This window comes from Balearica regulorum, chromosome 23, assembly GCF_011004875.1.
Source record: "Balearica regulorum gibbericeps isolate bBalReg1 chromosome 23, bBalReg1.pri, whole genome shotgun sequence".
Classification (NCBI taxonomy): domain Eukaryota; kingdom Metazoa; phylum Chordata; class Aves; order Gruiformes; family Gruidae; genus Balearica; species Balearica regulorum.
This window is the reverse complement of record NC_046206.1, coordinates 5,937,337-5,956,147: the sequence shown is the minus strand read 5'-3', so window position 1 is coordinate 5,956,147 and position 18,811 is coordinate 5,937,337. Positions and strand designations below refer to the sequence as shown.

At 39.4% G+C, this 18,811-nt stretch overlaps 1 protein-coding gene across 6 annotated transcripts in view; it reads right to left on the bottom strand.

Annotated features, from left to right (window-relative positions):
* Positions 1 to 18,811, bottom strand: part of ZBTB44 (zinc finger and BTB domain containing 44) — a 41,559-nt gene that overhangs the window by 6,432 nt on the left and 16,316 nt on the right. For 2 of the 6 annotated variants that reach the window (XM_075774313.1, XM_075774312.1), the window contains 4 exons: positions 14,792 to 15,861; positions 10,211 to 10,295; positions 4,579 to 4,742; positions 1,932 to 2,232 (listed from right to left, as the gene is read on the bottom strand). In XM_075774313.1, coding sequence (XP_075630428.1) covers positions 1,932 to 2,232; positions 4,579 to 4,742; positions 10,211 to 10,295; positions 14,792 to 15,809 — 1,568 coding nt within the window. In that variant the 5' untranslated portion in view covers positions 15,810 to 15,861. The remainder of the gene's footprint in view (positions 1 to 1,931; positions 2,233 to 4,578; positions 4,743 to 10,210; positions 10,296 to 14,791; positions 15,862 to 18,811) is intronic. The other 4 variants (XM_075774315.1, XM_075774314.1, XM_075774317.1 and 1 more) reach the window with 4 other exon arrangements.

Sequence of the window (18,811 nt, the reverse complement as noted above, 5' to 3'; positions counted from 1 at the left end):
ACATACTTCACTAAGCGATATAACTTGGTTCTCATTTAAACACACACAGAATTTATTCAAAGGCATCTATTTTGCATTGTTGTGCATCCGTATTTCCTACACGGCAACAACTTATCATTTAGATTGTATCACCTTGATGAGAATGACAGTTAATGTCTGGAACATCATACGGCACTGAAAACCTCACTGCAAAAAAAGGGAGCACTCAACCTTTAAAAATAGAAACAAAAATGAGTTCAGCACTGGCCAAGATGTGGGCCTGTTCCACCTCTGAGATAAGATCCACCCCAGCAGCAGCAGCACTCCTCTCAGAGTGGACAGGCTGTAAACAGAAGCAGGAGGCGAGGAAGCAAATGTTCTGCTGAAAGCATAAGGAGGCTGCCAACCACAGCGGTGTTTTGTGATGTTGATGCGCACCACACTACCGTGAAAAGAATGGAATTGCATTTCCTTCCCATTTCAGTCCGTTCTGTAACTTACTCTTACCAACTGATGGCTGAGTGTATCCAAAGAAAATCTACCACACTCTCCAGCAGTATTTTCAGAGCATGAGCACATAAACAAAAGAAAATTTTTTTGCAAATATTCAGCACCAGACATGTAAGTTCGTACTCGAAGCACGTACATGTATTATACTTGCAATCCATTTAAAAGCAGTGATTGTCTTCAACAGCAGCAGCTTTCACTGCTTCAAATCCACATTTGCAATCAACTATGCTAAACCTAGTATTTGTAAATTCAAACTAAAGGAAGGTTTATAGACAACTAAAATCGCATACTTTAATCTGACTTTAATTGACGACAACAATAAAGTGCTTACCACAATCATGGCATCATCTCTTAAGAGTTTTCGCTCTAGATTTGGCACCGTGCTATGAACAAGAACTGCGTAAACCCACAGGCATAAAGCACTTGCACTTTTAAACAATATTCTGTTGGAAAAACAGTGACTGGCTTTCCTGGTTTGTTTTGCAATTTTTTCATCCTACATCACTTCTGAGATAATCAAATAGAACAAAACGCTGAAATGTTTTGCAGGGGAAAAAGCATAATGTCTAGAAATCACGAGGGATGGTATTGTAGATGCGGTAACATTTACAATACATTTCTTTTGCATTTCTGAAGACAGATGACTTAGACACACTGAGCTGTACCCTCCCTATAGATTTAAGAGCTGTGAGATCTATCTTCCTCCAATTTCCCTCATCCACTTTCATATTTTTCTATCTCAAATTCCAACACTTACAGACTTTTATTTCAATATGAGAATACAGTCTGATGCCTCAGAACCCGTTTAATAGTCTTTAGTGAAGCACGTTTGTGAGATATGCCAAGTCTTTTGTGTCCTGATAAACAAGAAACATCCAACTGGCCCTTACTATTTCAAACCCTATTTGTCTGATCATTTAGCAGTATGTTACCTAGAAAATGAAAAAAGAGAAGGTATGGAGTCATGTAATCTTTCCACAATATTCCCCATCAAGCAAGTACTTAAAATGAAGTCACATGTCTACTCCCTATGTAAGTGAACAGGCTACGTACGAGATTTTGAATAGCAAATCATTTACAGAACTCCACAGATACTACAGTATAGAACGCTATGGCTTAACACCATTAGTCTGTCCGTAATACTACTGAAAAGAGAAATTAAGTAGCCCAGAAGCAGCTTCTGCATATCACTCGATTCTTCAGTGCCCTCCTATATAGCTCATATGCTGTAAGACAGATCAGATATAACAGAGAGTGGCGCAAGAATGAATTTGACTGGAATTAGCTGGCAACCTGATGAGAGGCACAGCAGGCTGCCCTGAAAGCAGGAAAAGATGATTTAGGAAAAAAAAAAAAAAGGAAAAAAAAAGAAAAAAAAAGAAAAAGGAGGAAAAAAAAAAAAGAAGCAAGGTTCCCTGTTAGGTTTTTGCTGTGCACCTCACCTGCTCTGGAAGTAGTTTGCTAGCTCTGACGCTTCATGGTTCAAGCTCCTCAGGTGAACGATTAAATTTCCAGAGTTGGTGAACATGGCGCCACATGTTTTGCACTCGTAAATCCGAGGCTTGCGGATAATATGCCGGGAAACCCGCATGTGGTGTTTATATTCCCCGAAGGAAGTGAAAGTGGCACTACATATCTGGCACCGGAAACAGCGTTTACCTTCGTGCTTCAGGCGATGCATCTTTAGCGAGTAAGCTCGGGTGAACTTTTTCCCACAGCGGTCACACTGAAATGGTTTAATGCCTGCGGAAGAGAGAGCAGAAAAACGTTCACCTTTTGTAATGAGAGGTCACTGGCAAAATCCTTCCAGATTTCTAACAGCAAAAGGACAGCAGCTGTGGCCAGTCACAGCAAGGTGCTGTTTTAGGAAGAAATGCTCTGGTTAACTTTAGAATGGCAAAACCAATTAGAACAGAGCTACGCTTTCTCAGAACCAACTGCCAATAAATTTCGTAACAATGTGACCTGTCCGTAACGCTTACACGTCGTCTTGCCCACAGTTTAAAATGAACATAAGCCTCCATGGATTATACAATGGTTCAGATCCTGAGCAAGAGCCAAAAAGTATCCGATGCAGTAGTCATCTCAAACCATCTTTGAACTCCTTTGATCTCGGGAGATTCTTGTGCCAGACTGGTTCCCAACAATGCAATTATCAGACTACCCTTAATTGCAATGTCTTTTTCTGGCTGCCTTTGGCCTCAGAGAAGTGTTCTGGCAGGGAGACTGTGTGCACAAGGATGCCCCTGTAATGCAGCAGGAATGGTGATAAAAGGGTGAAGTAGCGGCCTTTATATTGCGTGGGAACCTTTCTATAGGAGGAATTTTCAGCAACTTTGCATGACAGACAGCTCTCTAAGACAGTTTAGGTTCATGCCTCTTGTTTTTTTCTCGTATTAATTTAGAAAATCTCTGACTAGTTCATTGTTTTGGTTTTTTTACAGGCACTAATAAAACCCTAAGACATATGAGCTCTGCAACATGTTGCAGTGGCTGAGAGCATGTAATCACATCCAAACAGAACTATTACAACATAAAAGACTGCATCACCAAAAAGTTAAGATTTAATAACAAGTCTGAACTCCAGAAAGCGTGGAAATCCAAACATGAGGCCAAGAATCTGGAATATGGAGCTCTATTCATAACAGGGTTGTCAAGGAATAAAAAAGGTTTTTTTCAAAAGGCTGAATGTCCATCAGTCCAGGCTGTTAATTCCACCAGTCTTTCACTCTGCTTTCCTTATGTTCAAAGCAGGAGCTGAACTTTTAATTGGGGCTTTTATACAGAGAAAGCTGTAGTTAAGGTTACACTGAAACTCCTTGTTAAGCATGTGAAAACAAGTTAATATCCTAGAATATCATCTTGCAGAGCTAAAACTTTGCATGCTTTCGTACTGTCCGAGGGCAGCTATTTCCTCTGATAGTTTGAGGAAAATCTCTTCAGCCATTTTGTTTACGTGAAAACACTTTCAACATTTACAAGTTTTGAGAGTTTCTTTTGCACGCTAATTACGCTAAAACAGCTAATCAAATCTCTCCCAGCTTTGCCAGTTGATCGGTCAGCCAGAGACGCTTTGCTGAAGCCTGTCTGTCTGCTGTCAGTTAAGACTTCAGCAACTGGCTTGGGATAATTTTGCACCTGATAAAAAAGCAGACTCCGTGGGCTTAAGTATTAAACACAGATTATCACTGCTGGCCTCAACACAGTATGGTCATTTTGCTTGAAGGGATTTGACAAATAATTGCTGGCAGTAAAAAAATTACACCTTGACAACTGTGGTTGCTCTGCCCAAAAAGTGTACAGCATTTGCCTGTAGGTAAGAGTCAAACTCAAACCAGGAGATGCTAAACCATGAGGCTTAGCGCTCAAGTGCAATAACCCTTTAATATTCCCTTCATTCGCTAAAAAGTCAATGCTATTGCCCGATAATGCTGACAAGTCTTGAAAAACACTGACAGCAAAGACATTAGGGGTTCATACTCAGGTTAGAAATCAAAATGAATGCAACAGTTTGGGGATCAAGACTCAGAGGAGGCATTCACACAAACCCCTTGCTACCTGTACTATCTGTAGTAGGTAAATTGATTATCAAACAATTCAGTTGCCCTGCAATCCCTCCAAAAATTCTGAGATCCAAAGGCATATAACATTCTTCACTGCGGGGACGTAAGATAGATAACATTTTCTGTATTATCTGCAAGTCTCCTCTAAAACACAGCAAACAATTACAATATGTAAGAGGAAAAATTTCAATCCCCATCGCTTCTTTAGCATAATAAAAAAGCCAAATATCCTTTATTTCATCTCAAATCTTTATCATGAAAAGAACTTATTCTAATGAGTTTCAGGCAATCAGATTTTTTTCAGTCCACACAAACGCTAATCACCCATGAGTAGAGCTATCAGTCAGATTTGATGTATCAAAACAAGCATTCAGTGAGACATACCTCTACCCAATCTTTCTGAAATCAATTCTCAAGCACTTGCCAGGTGATTAAAAAAGAATTGCATTATTATATTTGCTGCGCAGCAAGCAAACCTCTGTGAGCCTATAAATTAGCAATTGTTGGAAACAGTAACATTTCTTACCTGAGTGGATAAGCATGTGTTGTTTTAAGTTCTGAATGCGAGTGAACCGGACCCCGCAGGTTGGACACTGAAAAGGTCTGTCTGGACCATTTGGGCTGGGTCTCTCTGTGCTGCTGGTAGAAGGAGCAATGTAGAGTTGGTAGGGATACTGAACGTTCTCCAAACTACAAAGAAAAAATTCACTGATTTACAAGCAAGCTAGAGGAAAAAAATAAGAAGCCTTGCCCGTGGAAAGCTGAACCTTGAACACATTTTGGATGGCCTTTTGCACTTCTGTTGAGATCCGTATTTATGCTGGAAATCTCTGCCTCCATAGCAATATGTTTGACCTGCATCTGAAGTCTTCTAGTTACTGAATTTGCACAGCTGAACAAAACCAGAGAATAACCTCTAGCTTCTGTTTCCTTGGGCAATGGGTCTGAGCACTGGCTGCAAACTGAACTTTATTTTCCAGGCATGGGCGTTTTCTCAAGCATATCGATGATTTACAATCAGCAAACAGTCCCTGAGGAAGAATTTAAAGAACTGAGCAAATCGGAAAGCAAAGGAGTATTTTGCAGCTTCAGTGATATTAGAAATGAAATTAAAGCTGACTCATTTCCATTTCAATCCAAGTTCAGCGAACAAACATGAGTATCTACAATTACATATTTGTAAGTTTAAGATATTAATTTAATTCATCAATACGTGCTCCTGGTCTGATTCAATCGGCTGTGTGAAAATAGCTCAAGCACTGTATTTTAAAAACAGCACACAGATTATAATAAAGGAACAATTTAACTTTCAAAGTAATTTATTTAAAACTGACTAATTGCTCCTACATAGCCTCTAGCTGCAAACGGTTTAAGGGAACTGCAGTGTTATAATCCAAGTCCTCTGGCAAGGAACTTGCTTCGCTGAAGGGCACAGTGAAATAAAAACAAATCTCCTGGTACAAACATACTAACAATAGGGGTTTGTACTTACCTGGGGCTTCCCTTTCCTGAGCATTAAGGACTACATTTTTTGTTGAAATAGACATTTCAGCTTGCTCGCAGCCTGATGGCAGATCAGACGTCACTGGCAGCAGGGAACTGCTCTGTCCCTGAATACTTCGTAGCCAGAACAATGCAATTTTAGTTTTACTAAACTGTAATGTCTGAAATGTATTGAGAAAAGAGTACAACAATGTCTCCTGCTGCACATAGTCAAAAAGTCTCCCTAACTGAACAAATGCTTTTGCCGGTCTGCTTTCATCTTGAGCCCAGATTGTTGGTTTCGAGGTTAGGCCAAATTTGTGGACTTCTAACACTCACAGGAATGAAACGTGCACTTTGCACATTTTCCTACGCATCGTACAAAAATCCAGAGACCAAATCAGCACAGGAGGACAAGAACTAGGATCACCTCTTTAAAATCAATACCTTAATTGTCTTTATCTACTCTGGAAATGGATGTCAATACAACTGTGAGAACTGTGTATCTGAATTCTGAGTACAATGATGGGTCTCAGTGGCAAAAGTTGTAAAATTTATCTGGAGGGAGAGAGAGAGAGAGAGCACCAGGCATCTCTCAATATACGCAAGATGAAGAGAGTTTCCTGCAGGAGTTTATATCAGTCTGTAAAACCAATAAGGATTTCTGGTCTCACATGGAACTGGAATAATATTTGCTCTAAGGAAGAAATTTTATTGTCCTTCACTGCTTTTTATATACAGTAGGATCCTAGCGAGCTGTGGAAAAGATAGACGCTGACAGACTTGTTAATCTTTGCTCAAAGGAATATTTGCAAGAGGGGAGTTACCAGCTCATATTCTGGGCCTGGCAGAATGTAGTTCACTGCCACTTAAGGGTCTACAAAAGCCAACTGATGGTTCACCAAATGCACTTGAAACGGATGAGGGTATTTTTAAACATAGGCTCTGATCTGTCTAACCAAATTTCTGCCAAACTCTGGTACTCCTGCTCTTCTTTGTGAGCAGATCACTAGATAAAGAACAGATTTTACTCTATTCAGACATGGAAACACTAGTTTTGTCTCTGAAGGTGGTATGACCATACACTTTACTAATGAAAACTCCATCAACACAGACTGACGGGTCTGTTATCCAAAAATAAGTATTAAAAAAACCCGAGAACAACATTGTGAAAAAAGCGTAAGGCACAGAAGTCCAGCTGCCACAATAACCTAATAATCGAATAGCCAAACTGATTTGAGCCCAGGATGGACAACTTTCTCCTCATCTGGTATCTGACAAATGTCAATGCAGTCTGGCTAAGGGGCAAATCCTTTCCTTGCGCTCAGCTGACTGGAGAATTCACAATTAAAATTTTCACAGCTCTGTGCCAACAGAAGGGACAGCTGCAATGCAGGGGTGATAAAGGGATGACTGGCTGGGCAGCAAGAACTCCTGCTCTTAGACGTACATATATATACACGTGTGCTCAATAAGAATTGCATTTTGGGTGGTTTTTGTGACAACATTTAACTGGCTTTATAGAGAACTTCATCTTCCGGTAATATGTTTCTCAGGTCCTTCCTCTCTCAATTTCTGCATTAGGGGATTGTGAGGAGGCAAAAGTGCATCGTGCTCCTAGAGCTTTCTAGGGAGACACTCAGACTAGGGCAGAAGTTAGGAGCCACAGCTCTCCTTTTGTTTTCAGCTTTTGTGGGCTAGCCCATCCTCAAAGCCTGTACTGGTGCCAGCTTCTTTGCAATTGAAACAGAAAGGAAAAGTGCTATGGGGACAATCTCCCAAGAAGAAATTTAAAATAAAGTTTGTTGTCCTGGAAAAGGCTGCTTCAAGCAGATAAAATGGGAACCGCGAGGCTCTCCAGCTACCAGTGACTGGCACGTCTGTCTTTCTCCATCCTTACGCTGCAGGCAGGCTGAAAAACCTATTGGTGACATAACTGTGAACCCTAGCACAATGGAGAAATTACATTTGAAACACAATCACATTTTCTCTCCCCTACTTCTTTTTCCCCACATATACTCAATTTTCTGTGACTTGCAATTTGTGATAAACGTGGCATTTAACAGTTAAGATTTGTCTAACATCTCAGAGAATTTCTGTAACAGCTAGATAAAGAGATAGATTTAAAATGTTTTCACTGTACTGCTAAAATATTCTACTTGCAATTTTTTCTTCTTTCCACCAAGAGATTATGTACATATTCAACTATGTAGAACTAAACTCTGACAAATGTGAACGCCAAAATGCTCAGTGAGCCTAGAAATCTTCTCTATTTGTAAATAACAATTATTTTACAAAAGTGGAGGTTCTCATTATATTGGATCAGTGAGATCTTCTGTAATTGAGCCTTTGCAACTCCTTTTTAAATGCAGCCATGAGCTGATAGAGAGACTGACTGTTAAACCACCCAAGGCTGTATTACAGATCTATCCTAGAAAAGAGTCTTGCAATCCAAATGTGAAATATCAGAGAAAGAATATAGCAGACTTCACTGTGAAACAGTAGTTTTAACACCTAGTAGATTCCTGTGTGCCTATTAAGCTGACAACAATTACATGTGACCTGCTGTTTATGGAAGACTGATTATGGAGGAGGATCAATTAATTATGTTAATTATTTTACACGCAAACTCAAGAGATAAGATATCATACATTTTGAAATATTTATGATTCTTTCCACAGTGATAAGGATGCCATAGTGAAAGACTTTTAGATGGAACGGTCTTTTTCTCTGTTTTATGAATAGAAACATTTATAAATATGTCTTATTTTTTTCAATATAAATTTGCATTGTCTACTCACAATTGATTTTGGCATTTTGAGAATCTCTACTAATAAAGCAATATACAATCTGGACTTAAATTAAAGGTGCATTAAAGAAAATACCAAACAAAAAGTGAGGGAAATTTTCTCCATCCATATGATTTATTGTTCATGTTTTCATTTGATTCAGCTAGAGCTAAATATTTGATTTTATTCAGAATTCTGTCTTATCTCATTTAATGCACCCAAAACTGTGCTTGAAATGGGAATTCAGAAGTCCAGTGCTTGAAGGGCTGTCACAGCGTATCAGAACGCACTGTCCCACCCTGACAGGCACATACAGGCATGCACGTGAAAGAAAACTTCTTGGGACTTGAAAGCACCATTTTACACACTTAACTGATTCACGGAATAATTACAGACTTGGCACTGTCATTCAAATTTATAAAATAAATCATTTGGTAGAAAATTTTAGTTCTGCAGTCTAAAGTTTTCATAAATTCCCAAAACTATTAGTTCCCTTATTGTTTATATAAACAATCTGCAAATTCTAGTTCATTCTGCTGATGCTTCAGTTTCTCAGAGACTAGTTATTTTCAACTTTGGGCATAAACTAAGTCAAATATTCTTTCCTTCTCTGCAAGGAAGAGATCTTTTAGTGGGAATTTTCAGTGTTTTAAAAGGATTTTATATATTTTGAAATTTCTATGCAGTTTGTGCTGAAGCTCTGCAATTTTACAGGAAATTTCTGAAATAATCCGCTGCTGAAGAGATGACTTTAGAATGATAGCTTTAAAAACCTGGATTATTTCTAATGCAACATGTGCTCCTACACTCCTCAATTCAAACCCGAAGTGCTGAGTATTATTTTTATACTGAGGTTTGTTAGCAGATAGATAAAATCTTCTCTGTCATACACAAAATCTTATCTAGGCAGTTATTTTCCCTTCAGATTTAATCCTACAATGGGACAGGTTTTAGTGGAAATGGCAGGAAAGATTTTATGAGCTACGAAAAGGCAGCTCTTGATAGTTATCTCTATAGGGAGTTTCACTTGACGTGGTTTCTGGAACAACTCCCCAAGGTTCATGTTTTTTTCCTCAGACCCACTTGTCTAACAAAACACTATGCAGAAGCTACCTTGTCAATACTTTAAAAAATCTGCTTGGAAAGGGAATCTACACGCCATACTTGACACATCCCACAAAAGCAAAGAAATAAACGTCAAACCAGTTGTGTGTACCCTTGTATGCCACTTGCAGGTGCTTCACTCTAACAGAACTACGATTCATCTTCGACAAACAGACCCATTTTAGCTCGGCCTTCTCTGCCAGCTTTCCCTTATAAGGGATTCCCTTAATAAATCACACATCTCAGCACAGCAAAGGACCGCTAAATATTTACAGTAAGTGACACACAGCATCTTGGTAAGAAGCTACATGCAGAAAGTTTGGGAGAAAAAATTTAAGGCTGCTCTGCCTGGTCTGTGGTTTATGGCAATAGCAATGTCTGGTGAAGCCAAGACAAGGTACTTGTTTTCATTTCGTTGCTTTTGTGGCTTTACATCAGCTTTAGCATGCATGCAGCTACCACACCTGTTTCACAGTAAAGATTTTAAAATTTATTTATCTGTTAATAAAGAGCAGTGATGAAGAAACAGAAAAAACAGGAGTCTCTTTCTTCACCAGTGTTGTCTCGGAATAGACAGGAAATGAAAAGCAACAGGTAAGCAAATTCTGACTTTCATCACCTACATTCTTCTAAAGCATCTGATCCTTCAGGCACTGATTGTACTTTGATCAACACAGAGAAGTAGACGTACGAACAACGAAACATTCTGGGATTAAGGTTGGGTAGGTTAATTACAGCACAGCACTTGCTGCAGAACAGTCTGCACACTACATTGGTACATACCGATCATCATCATCTGCATGAGCGTTAGTGCCAGAGGTACTTTGGAGTGTGGGTAATCCCTCCGTAACCCCCTCATCTATTGAGCCTAGGCAAAGAAAAAAGGGCAATTTAATGCAAATAAGTGTTCAAAAAGGGGATGGGGGGGGGCAGGTAAATACACATAAAGCTTGCTTTCCCAAATCTCTGAGAGACACTGCTTCCTGGGTGATAAGACACTAGAATTGTCTTGGGAAAATCATATAGAAAACCCAGAAGCAACGTGTTCCAACCCAACTTCTCCTCTGCACAGATTATGTGGTAAATGGACAACTCAATAGAGGGCAAATATTTGGCACACCTAGAAAATGGAAAGAATCTATGTTAAATACAGCCAGAGTTTTCAAAACACATCCATTGTAAAGGAGAAATGTTACCTTCACCTAAAGGGACTATTTCATCAATTTTCAAGACTTCTTGAGCAACAAAGAGTTCAACCCTGCTACTCTACATCCCTTTTGTGTTCCAAATCTTCCATACATATATATATATATATATTTGTTGATAATGCCTTCATTTATTGATAAGATACTGAGACAGGAAGAGCCCTCTGAGAAATTAGAAATGCAATACCAAAGAGACCAAACATCTGTTTATAAGAGAAATGTGCACACAAGACCATTCCAGAGCTTTGTTCGGTGCACCAACACTCAAGCAAATGTAGCTCAAGTGAGTTTTGGAAACAGAATCTAAGGTAAGTGCAGCACTAAAGCAAAACTACAGCTTCATTCATCTCATGTGCCTGTTGCTCAGATGGTCTCTCGCATCACCACTTGGAGTTCAGTGTTCAATCCTTGTTTAGGTATATTAAGCAAGGTTATTTTGGCCAGATGTCACCATAACAGAGAAGGAAGTTGGCAGTACAGTACTAAAACAACTCAAAGAACTGGTGCCCAGCCCCTGCCAACCATACCCCTTGATTAAAAAAAAATCCGCAGTTTTGGTTAAGCATAACCATTTAGATAAACCATGTTTTGTTCACTCTCTAAGCTGAGCGTAGAGAACAGACTGGGTCTCCTCCCATGTCTCCTTTTCCTCTGATGATGTCTATGGGTGGCAATGGGAGATGATAAAAATGAATGATGGAACTCCACCAAATTTCAAACGGATCAGAGCTGCTGTTGTTCCCCTCCAAAACAGGGGTTCCCAAACCATGACATATGTACGACTAGTATCACGAAAGACACTTGGAAGTGGTGCTAGGAGCTACTGTCATTGCTACAGTAAAAATAATTCTGCTTTCAAAAAGAGGGGCACATGAGTAATCTGAATTTGGGAACCCTTCTCTAAAGCTCACTAGGAAAATCAAGTACCATTAGGTCTACAATGACAATGTGTAAGACAAAAAGGAAAACCAAAGAGAAGGAACAAAGACATGGAAAGAGCAGCAGAAAATGTGCTTATTTTGTCAAAAAGAATGAGTGTACTGTCTCCAAAAAAGGCTGTCCCCATAAAGGACAGTGTGTTCTACAAAACCTTACTGAAGTGAAAGATAATTGTCTTAACGGGACTCCATGTTAAGGGGCCTGTGATGGGAGGAAACTTGCAGCTCTAGCAGCTTCAAAATAACGCTAGTAGAATCAAAATTTATAATTTTATTACAAGCTGACAAACTATGTTTGGGAAATGCAGCAACTATGCAATCTATAAAGTTACAAAAGTTAATCCCGTTTTGATTTATCCTTCTTCCTCCAGAAATATTTAACCGAAAGTCTACTGAAAAATAAGCCCAATTGCTTTTAGGTTTAATTTTATGCCTTCACCTCTCAAATGGAAACAGTGTTAATGAGTTATGAAAATATCTTCTCAGACATAGCTATTGTTGTAACCATAATGACTTATTTATCAAGGCCCTGCTTCACGTCTCCTTCCGTATTATAAAGTGCTTCCAAATACAATAAATTGCAAATGAACAATTCTTGAAATTGCCCAAAGAGTGAATAAGAGCTTTTCGCAATATCAGAAAGAGAGGCAGGAACGCTTTTATAAATGCACTATAAAACACTGAGATAAATATATGCAATTATACGAGGAAAATACATTCAGGGAAGAGAAAGCTTTACTTTATAACACATCTTGCTGCCTCCATTTACTGTTCTTATATTACTGCAGAAGGAAATACATCTTTGGGAGGTAAAAAGTGCTTTCTAGCTACAAAGCGTGTCTTATCGTATATTAGGTACATGTGGACTGTGCTCAAAAGCAAGAGCACTGTTTCTCTGTATAGCAAAATGTGAATAAAAACTATTATGAGGATAGTTAATAATGTTATGCAAAGACCGCTAAATAATAATTCAAACACATTCAAAGACAAAGAACAGATTTGTACTTTGAAGACTTTGGCCCAGCACATTTTTCTTCTCTCTGTGGCTGTTTTAAGGAAGAACACGCTGTACTAACATCCTCCCTAATAGACATTTAAGTTTAAACATAATCACTAAAGCCTAAGACTCTCTGCCCCATGCTGTACAAATGGTCAGGTACTTGACCTCCGTGGTACAAAACCTAGAATAGGAAATAGAACATGGAAAACCTTCCCAAAAGCGTCACGTGGCTTCAAAACAGATACCTTTTGAAGACAGATGTGCAAAGCTGCTTGTCAACAGAAATCATTTCGGGAAACTGGCTAAAGCAAGAACAGAATTCAGTAAGGTGCCTGGCTGCTGGAGTACGTTTCAAAGTATTTTTTGTTTAACACTAAGAGATTCTTAAAAAGGAGATTTTACAGTGTTTAGTGCACCCCCCTCTCTACAATTCTGTCCTAGTCTCACATTCTCATGTCCCAGTGCATTCAAGCCACTTTGGAGTATGCGATTTTTGTGGTATTTCTAACTCCAAGAGATGTCCCCCAAAAACTTCTGTAGATCGTGTGCTACTCATCTGTAATCTACAGTTTACAGCCAGTTTGTTCTTTTAAGCTGCTTGGCTATGATATTTATAGTTGGTAAAACTCCTTCCTTTCACTTGATACACTACGTTTAAATTTCCCTAATCATTATTTCGAAATACTTGTTCCATTTTGTCTGTGATGGCACAATTATGTTGATGAAACAATTTACATCTCTTATCACATGGCCCTGGCAAGACCTTTCTGAAGTTCCTACTATAATGAGTTAAAAATTGAGTCAAACTAAACCTGTTCTTGAACAAGGACCACTTTTCCTGGAGACTACCCAGTAAACAAATTGTTTCTTTTAGTTTCTAATCTATGCACTACATTTAAAGATTTATATTTAAACTGATATTAAGTCTGCTTCTCAGATAAGGTAAACAGCCTTGTCTCCAGTAAATAAAACATTTTCATTTGGAAAAAGCATTACCGATCTAAAATATCAACACACGAGCTATACAAACTGTCGAACAAAAACAACAACATAAAGTCTTGAAGGATGGGATAAACGTAAAATATTTTCATTTCTTTTTAGTGAGTATTACTTGAATAGTTTAACAACACTGATTATATATTGCAACCCCGGAATGGTCAGGCTGATCTAACACTCACTTTCTTCAGAGAAGGCACAGTGTTATGCTGACCAAACAAAACAAATAATGCAGGCTACATTTATTTACTTTGTTGTAGTTTATTTATTTAATTAACTGAAGCAGCCTTTCATGTATACATTATTTGAATGAAGCAGACCAGTACATTTGCCATTCTTATGGTCTTCAAACAAAACAGGCTTTATTAAAAATCTTTCAGTAAACAAACTCTACCGAGCACAGGTCAAGCCACTTAACCGAAAGCAAAATAGCTGACTTAGGCAAAATTTTGGTAATTAAACTAGAAATATTGCAAAACCTCTATCTCCTGACTTACTAAAAGCCATTCAGTGCACTCTGAGCAGAAAGGAAAAAAGGGATTGCTACAGTAACCTTTAAGTATTAGCTATTAATAAACAACAGCCTGCTAGAAAAACCCAAAATTGGCTTCAAATTGTCTTTCATGGAAAAAAGGTTTCTCTCAGAAATTGGCAGTATTTGAAGAAGCAACTTGAGAACCAAATCCCACAGAAATGGAAAGATTCTCAATATTATGACTGTGTGGTTTTGTTTTCGTCTGGGGCATTAAGATGACAGCGTTCCACCACTTATTTTGCAAATCTTCTTACAAAGGCTCTCTGTCGTGATTATACAAGATTTTATGTCTGATGCAAAGCACCATTCTATCCCTCTGTGGCTACGGCCACAAGTCTTTCAGATTTGGTGTTGCAGCTCAGCTGAGATCATGCCTTTTGGCGCTAAGGAAAACAGAATTATTTTCCCCAGTCAAGCAGCTAGAGGTAAAAAGGGGTTATCAATCTCTACTGAATAAGGAGGTCTACCAACAGGCTTACCTTTCTTAGCTGCCTTCTGCAAAGTTATTTAAAGAGCTCCAAGTCCCGTCCCCCCATCAGGGATTATATGTAACGTTTTATAAAACAGGGGAAAAAAAGGCAGTTTCACAAATTTAAAGCATGAAAAACCATGAAGCAGATTTCCTCCAGTAAAACCACAAGTGCACACATGCCTATTTGTACATATATCTAACCCCAGAAATGGTCATACCTATAGAAGACGACTGTGGGCTGATCAAGAGATCTTCCTGCACTTGCTCGCTTCCTGGGACTGTCTGTTGATCGCTCAGAGAGCTCTGGGATGCGCTAACAGGCTGCGACACTTCCTCATGAACCTCCTCGTCGCTTAACCTTTCCACTTTGACACGCACGTCTTCTTCAATCACGAGGGGAGAACTGGCTTTTGTGCTCTCACAAGTCACGTAATCTGCAATTCTTCTGTTGGACTCGGAGGGCCCAGGCATTTCCAAAGTCCTAGAGTTCTCCGCCTGCTTCACCTTCTCAGACTGAAGTCTTCGATCAATTCCAAAAGGAAAAGTCCAAGGAAAAGCTAAGGACGAGTCCACGGGCTGATTTCTGGACTCTGGGTAAGAAGCTGAAGGATTCAGCACTTGGGGGGAACTTGTTTGTGTGTTACACTTAAGGGGGCTCTCGGGAGACATAACTATGTAGCTTTTGCGCTTTCTTCGCGACTCTCGACAAACAGGAATGGTTCTTTCCACTACACTGCACTCAGAAGAAACCGGAGAGAGGCTGCCGTCTCGAGAAGTAAAATTGCAGTTTGCGCTGTTCTCCTGTCCTGCATCCAGCACCTTCTCTTGCTGGCTGTTGGGCGTATTCCATAAAATGCTGGACTTCATGAATTCTGAGCACGTGCTAGCGACGCTGAACATCTGCATGTAGCTGGCTGCAGCCAACACATCAATAATGTTTTCCGTATTAATAGATAGTGTTGCTGTGTAAGCATATTCCAGAAGAGGTATAAAACCAGTCACTGTCACATGGTGCAGGTCTAACACGCTCTTGCTCTCGTCTTCTGCTTGGCCGACGAGTTTTGAACGGAAGAAGTCGCTGCAAGCTGCCAAAACAACCTTGTGCGCCCTGAAGATTTTGTCCTGGACGCGGATGGTGATATCACAAAAATGTCCATCGTTGCGGAGCATGTTCAGCTTTCCCAGCATCTCCTGACTGTGAGCAGGGGAATTATGAGTGAATGTTTTAACACCCATTTTTTCACCTTTCTGCTAGCGTTCTTTCCACACACGAGAGATCACAGGTATCCTAAAACAAAAAGAAAAACTGTCATTTTCATCTCTGAAAGCAAAAGTGCAGTGGTTTCATGATTATAACACTCTGTAGGAAGAAAATTCAGCCGCACTCTCTAGGGTCAGGTTTTTCTAGGACCTGGACTGTGCAATGGACTAACTCTACAGAAATGCAATTACCTACTCATAATTTTCAAAAACACAGATCAAATTATTTGCAATCTATCCCCAATATCATCTTCCACATTTCTGCTACTGTCCACTCAAAACAAACTCCTAACACCATTTTGGGAAAAACAAATGTCTGTACTACTAAAAAGAAAGCATTTTTGAAACTATCATCTGTGTAAGAAACAGGTATTTTTATTTTCTGGAAACTACTGCTGACGGTTCTTAAACCTGACAGATGTTGTCAAATGTTTAAGTGGAAAAGACATTAGCTTGGGTCCGCTTACAAGTGTGCAGGAGCAAGCAAATCTCCCAGAGAAAGTATTTAATACCAGAAAAGCTTTAGAGAAACTACAGCACGAATTTTCAGAGGACAGAGTTCAAGCTAGTAAACATAAAATAACAGTTGCCAATAGCTCTGCTTTCCTGCTGTAGTGCAGGTACTGATTGCCTCAAGCTGCTTTTAATAAATAGTTTTGAACTAGGATGAGAAGTTATTGAAAATTCCTTCAAAAAAATCAATGGATTATAAATCTCAAAGGAAAGTTAAAGTTTAAATCAAATACACACAAATTGATTTTATATATGTGAAAGATAATACAAGGAGGACAACTTCTTTCTTCTGAAAAATACAAAACTGCCTTCCTGGGGACCACTTCTCTCCTACGTGCAGGAGTAAATGCACATTTTTTGTGCAAGGTCCTGAAGGAGCAGAAGGGACTGTATGCCCTGCACTGTCTGCAAGCTTTAAGGCTGCAGCAGTGTCTGAAAACTCAATGTCTCTGATTTGAGGAGGATGAAGCTGATCCACAATTCACTCCCTGTGCAATACGCAGGGGAAAGACACTGCCAAGCTAGGTGCAATATGCCCAGACGTCCTCTGCCCCCACAGTGGAACTTCTGTGGCCACCAAGGGTCTCTACTTGCAGAGAGCAGAGCATCTCCAAACAAGGAAAATTGGTTCCTGGGTTTTCTCCAATTATTTCTGAATTATTTCATTGTAAAGGAAACATAAGCCACAATGTTTCACCTTCTTAAGGCCCCCCCCAAGCTTCCATGAAAAGTCTTCTGTGTTCCACATGACTCATGCCATTAACATGATATAGAAATACCATCTCGGTAAAGTTGGTGGTTAAACATCAACAACATAATTGGATCTGATTATTTCCCGGAGTCAGCCAGCTTCTTCACATCATCCTTCTCCTTTCCCTTACACGTATGCAAAAACACAACCACGCTTGCAAATTGCTCATGTGGAGCTTCGCAGATACAAAGAGCACTGCAAGTTTGGAACAACTTACCACAAATCTCATCAGTCTTAGCACATATTTAAATGGCAGCTGACAGAGCCTACCTTGTTCTACAGACATTTACGCTTGGCTGCTGCTTGTTCCTATGATTTCACTTTTGATACTGCAAACCCGTTCAGGCAGAGGAAAAATATCTATTCGAGAGAACAGATTAACTAACGCTTAACAATACATATAAAGTCTGAGTGAAACTATAAGGGCCATTTGGATTTAAAATGAAATTTCACACTACTGCAGAGGAAGAAGTTAAGCACAAGCAAAACACTCCCTTCAGTGAAAGAAAACATATCGACCTCAAGAGGCATCTGAAGACCCAGACTGTTTGTTCTCCAGCATGAATCAAATGAAAAGCATATTTAATTGATCTCAGACCAAAACACTACAATGAAATCTTGTAACAGCATTTTCTGAAATGGCCTTGGGATACCCTTCCTTCTGAATTCCCAGTCGCTACAGCAATTCCTTGGCACATTAGAAGTTCAGAAGTACTTCTGTTCAGCAACTGGCTACAAAAAGAATAATACATTTGCAAGGACTATCAATGGTATATTATGGTATTTAGAAATAGTACCAATACATAATTATAAACAAGGAGAAAAATCTAAGCGAGCTATACTGCCAATTCTTATACGCCCAAAAGACGAACCCATTTTCTTTCTTTGTTCGTCTGAATGAGTAACACTCATCCCTCCAGTCTCTAAGTGTGAGCGCTCCATTCTGCTCCCCTGCTCTGAACCATTCCTTGTCCTGCTTCCCCCTTCCTGCCCGCCTCTCCCCTCTTCTGGCTTCCTTTCCCCTTCTCCTTTCATCTTGTGTTTCCTTGACCTTGATCTGGTTAGAGAATTTAAAATAAAATAGCGGAAGTCAGTGATGTGCAATAAATTGATTTAAATTTATTACAGGAGCAGCGTGCCTGCCATGAACGTGGGATATTGCTCTGTTACGTCACTTCTGTGAAATGACCTTCCTCCTCATTGCACCATTCAAACAAGTGGCTCCTACACAGGCTTTGGCGTCGACAAAGGACGTACGCATATGCATGTTATTTTCAGAAAAATCACAAGAGGTGGGCTGAGGAGGGGGAACAATAGCAGTTCTTTACAGTTAATGAGGTAGTAAAAACGTCAAATATTTTTAGAAGGTAATTTAAACAATATGAAATATTTTCTGCATGAAAAGATGAGCATGCTAAAGCTCAGCCAGGTTATAAAATGCTTCAGTTCTCTTTGTTAATCTTTTAGTGGTATAGGGCACTTTTATAGCTGCACTAAGTCACAGTGATGAAAGAGAGTAAAGGGCTGCAACGTTACAACTTCACCTCAAGTCTAACGTCTTTGGATCATCTTCATTTCGAAATGACATTTTGTCACGTCTTATTACTGATTATTAGACAGTCCATGACAGCAGCTGTTAGACCATAAGGCGTAGGGTGCTGCATTCAGGAGTGATTAAAGAACCATAAACTAGAATTAAATATCCACGGTTCCT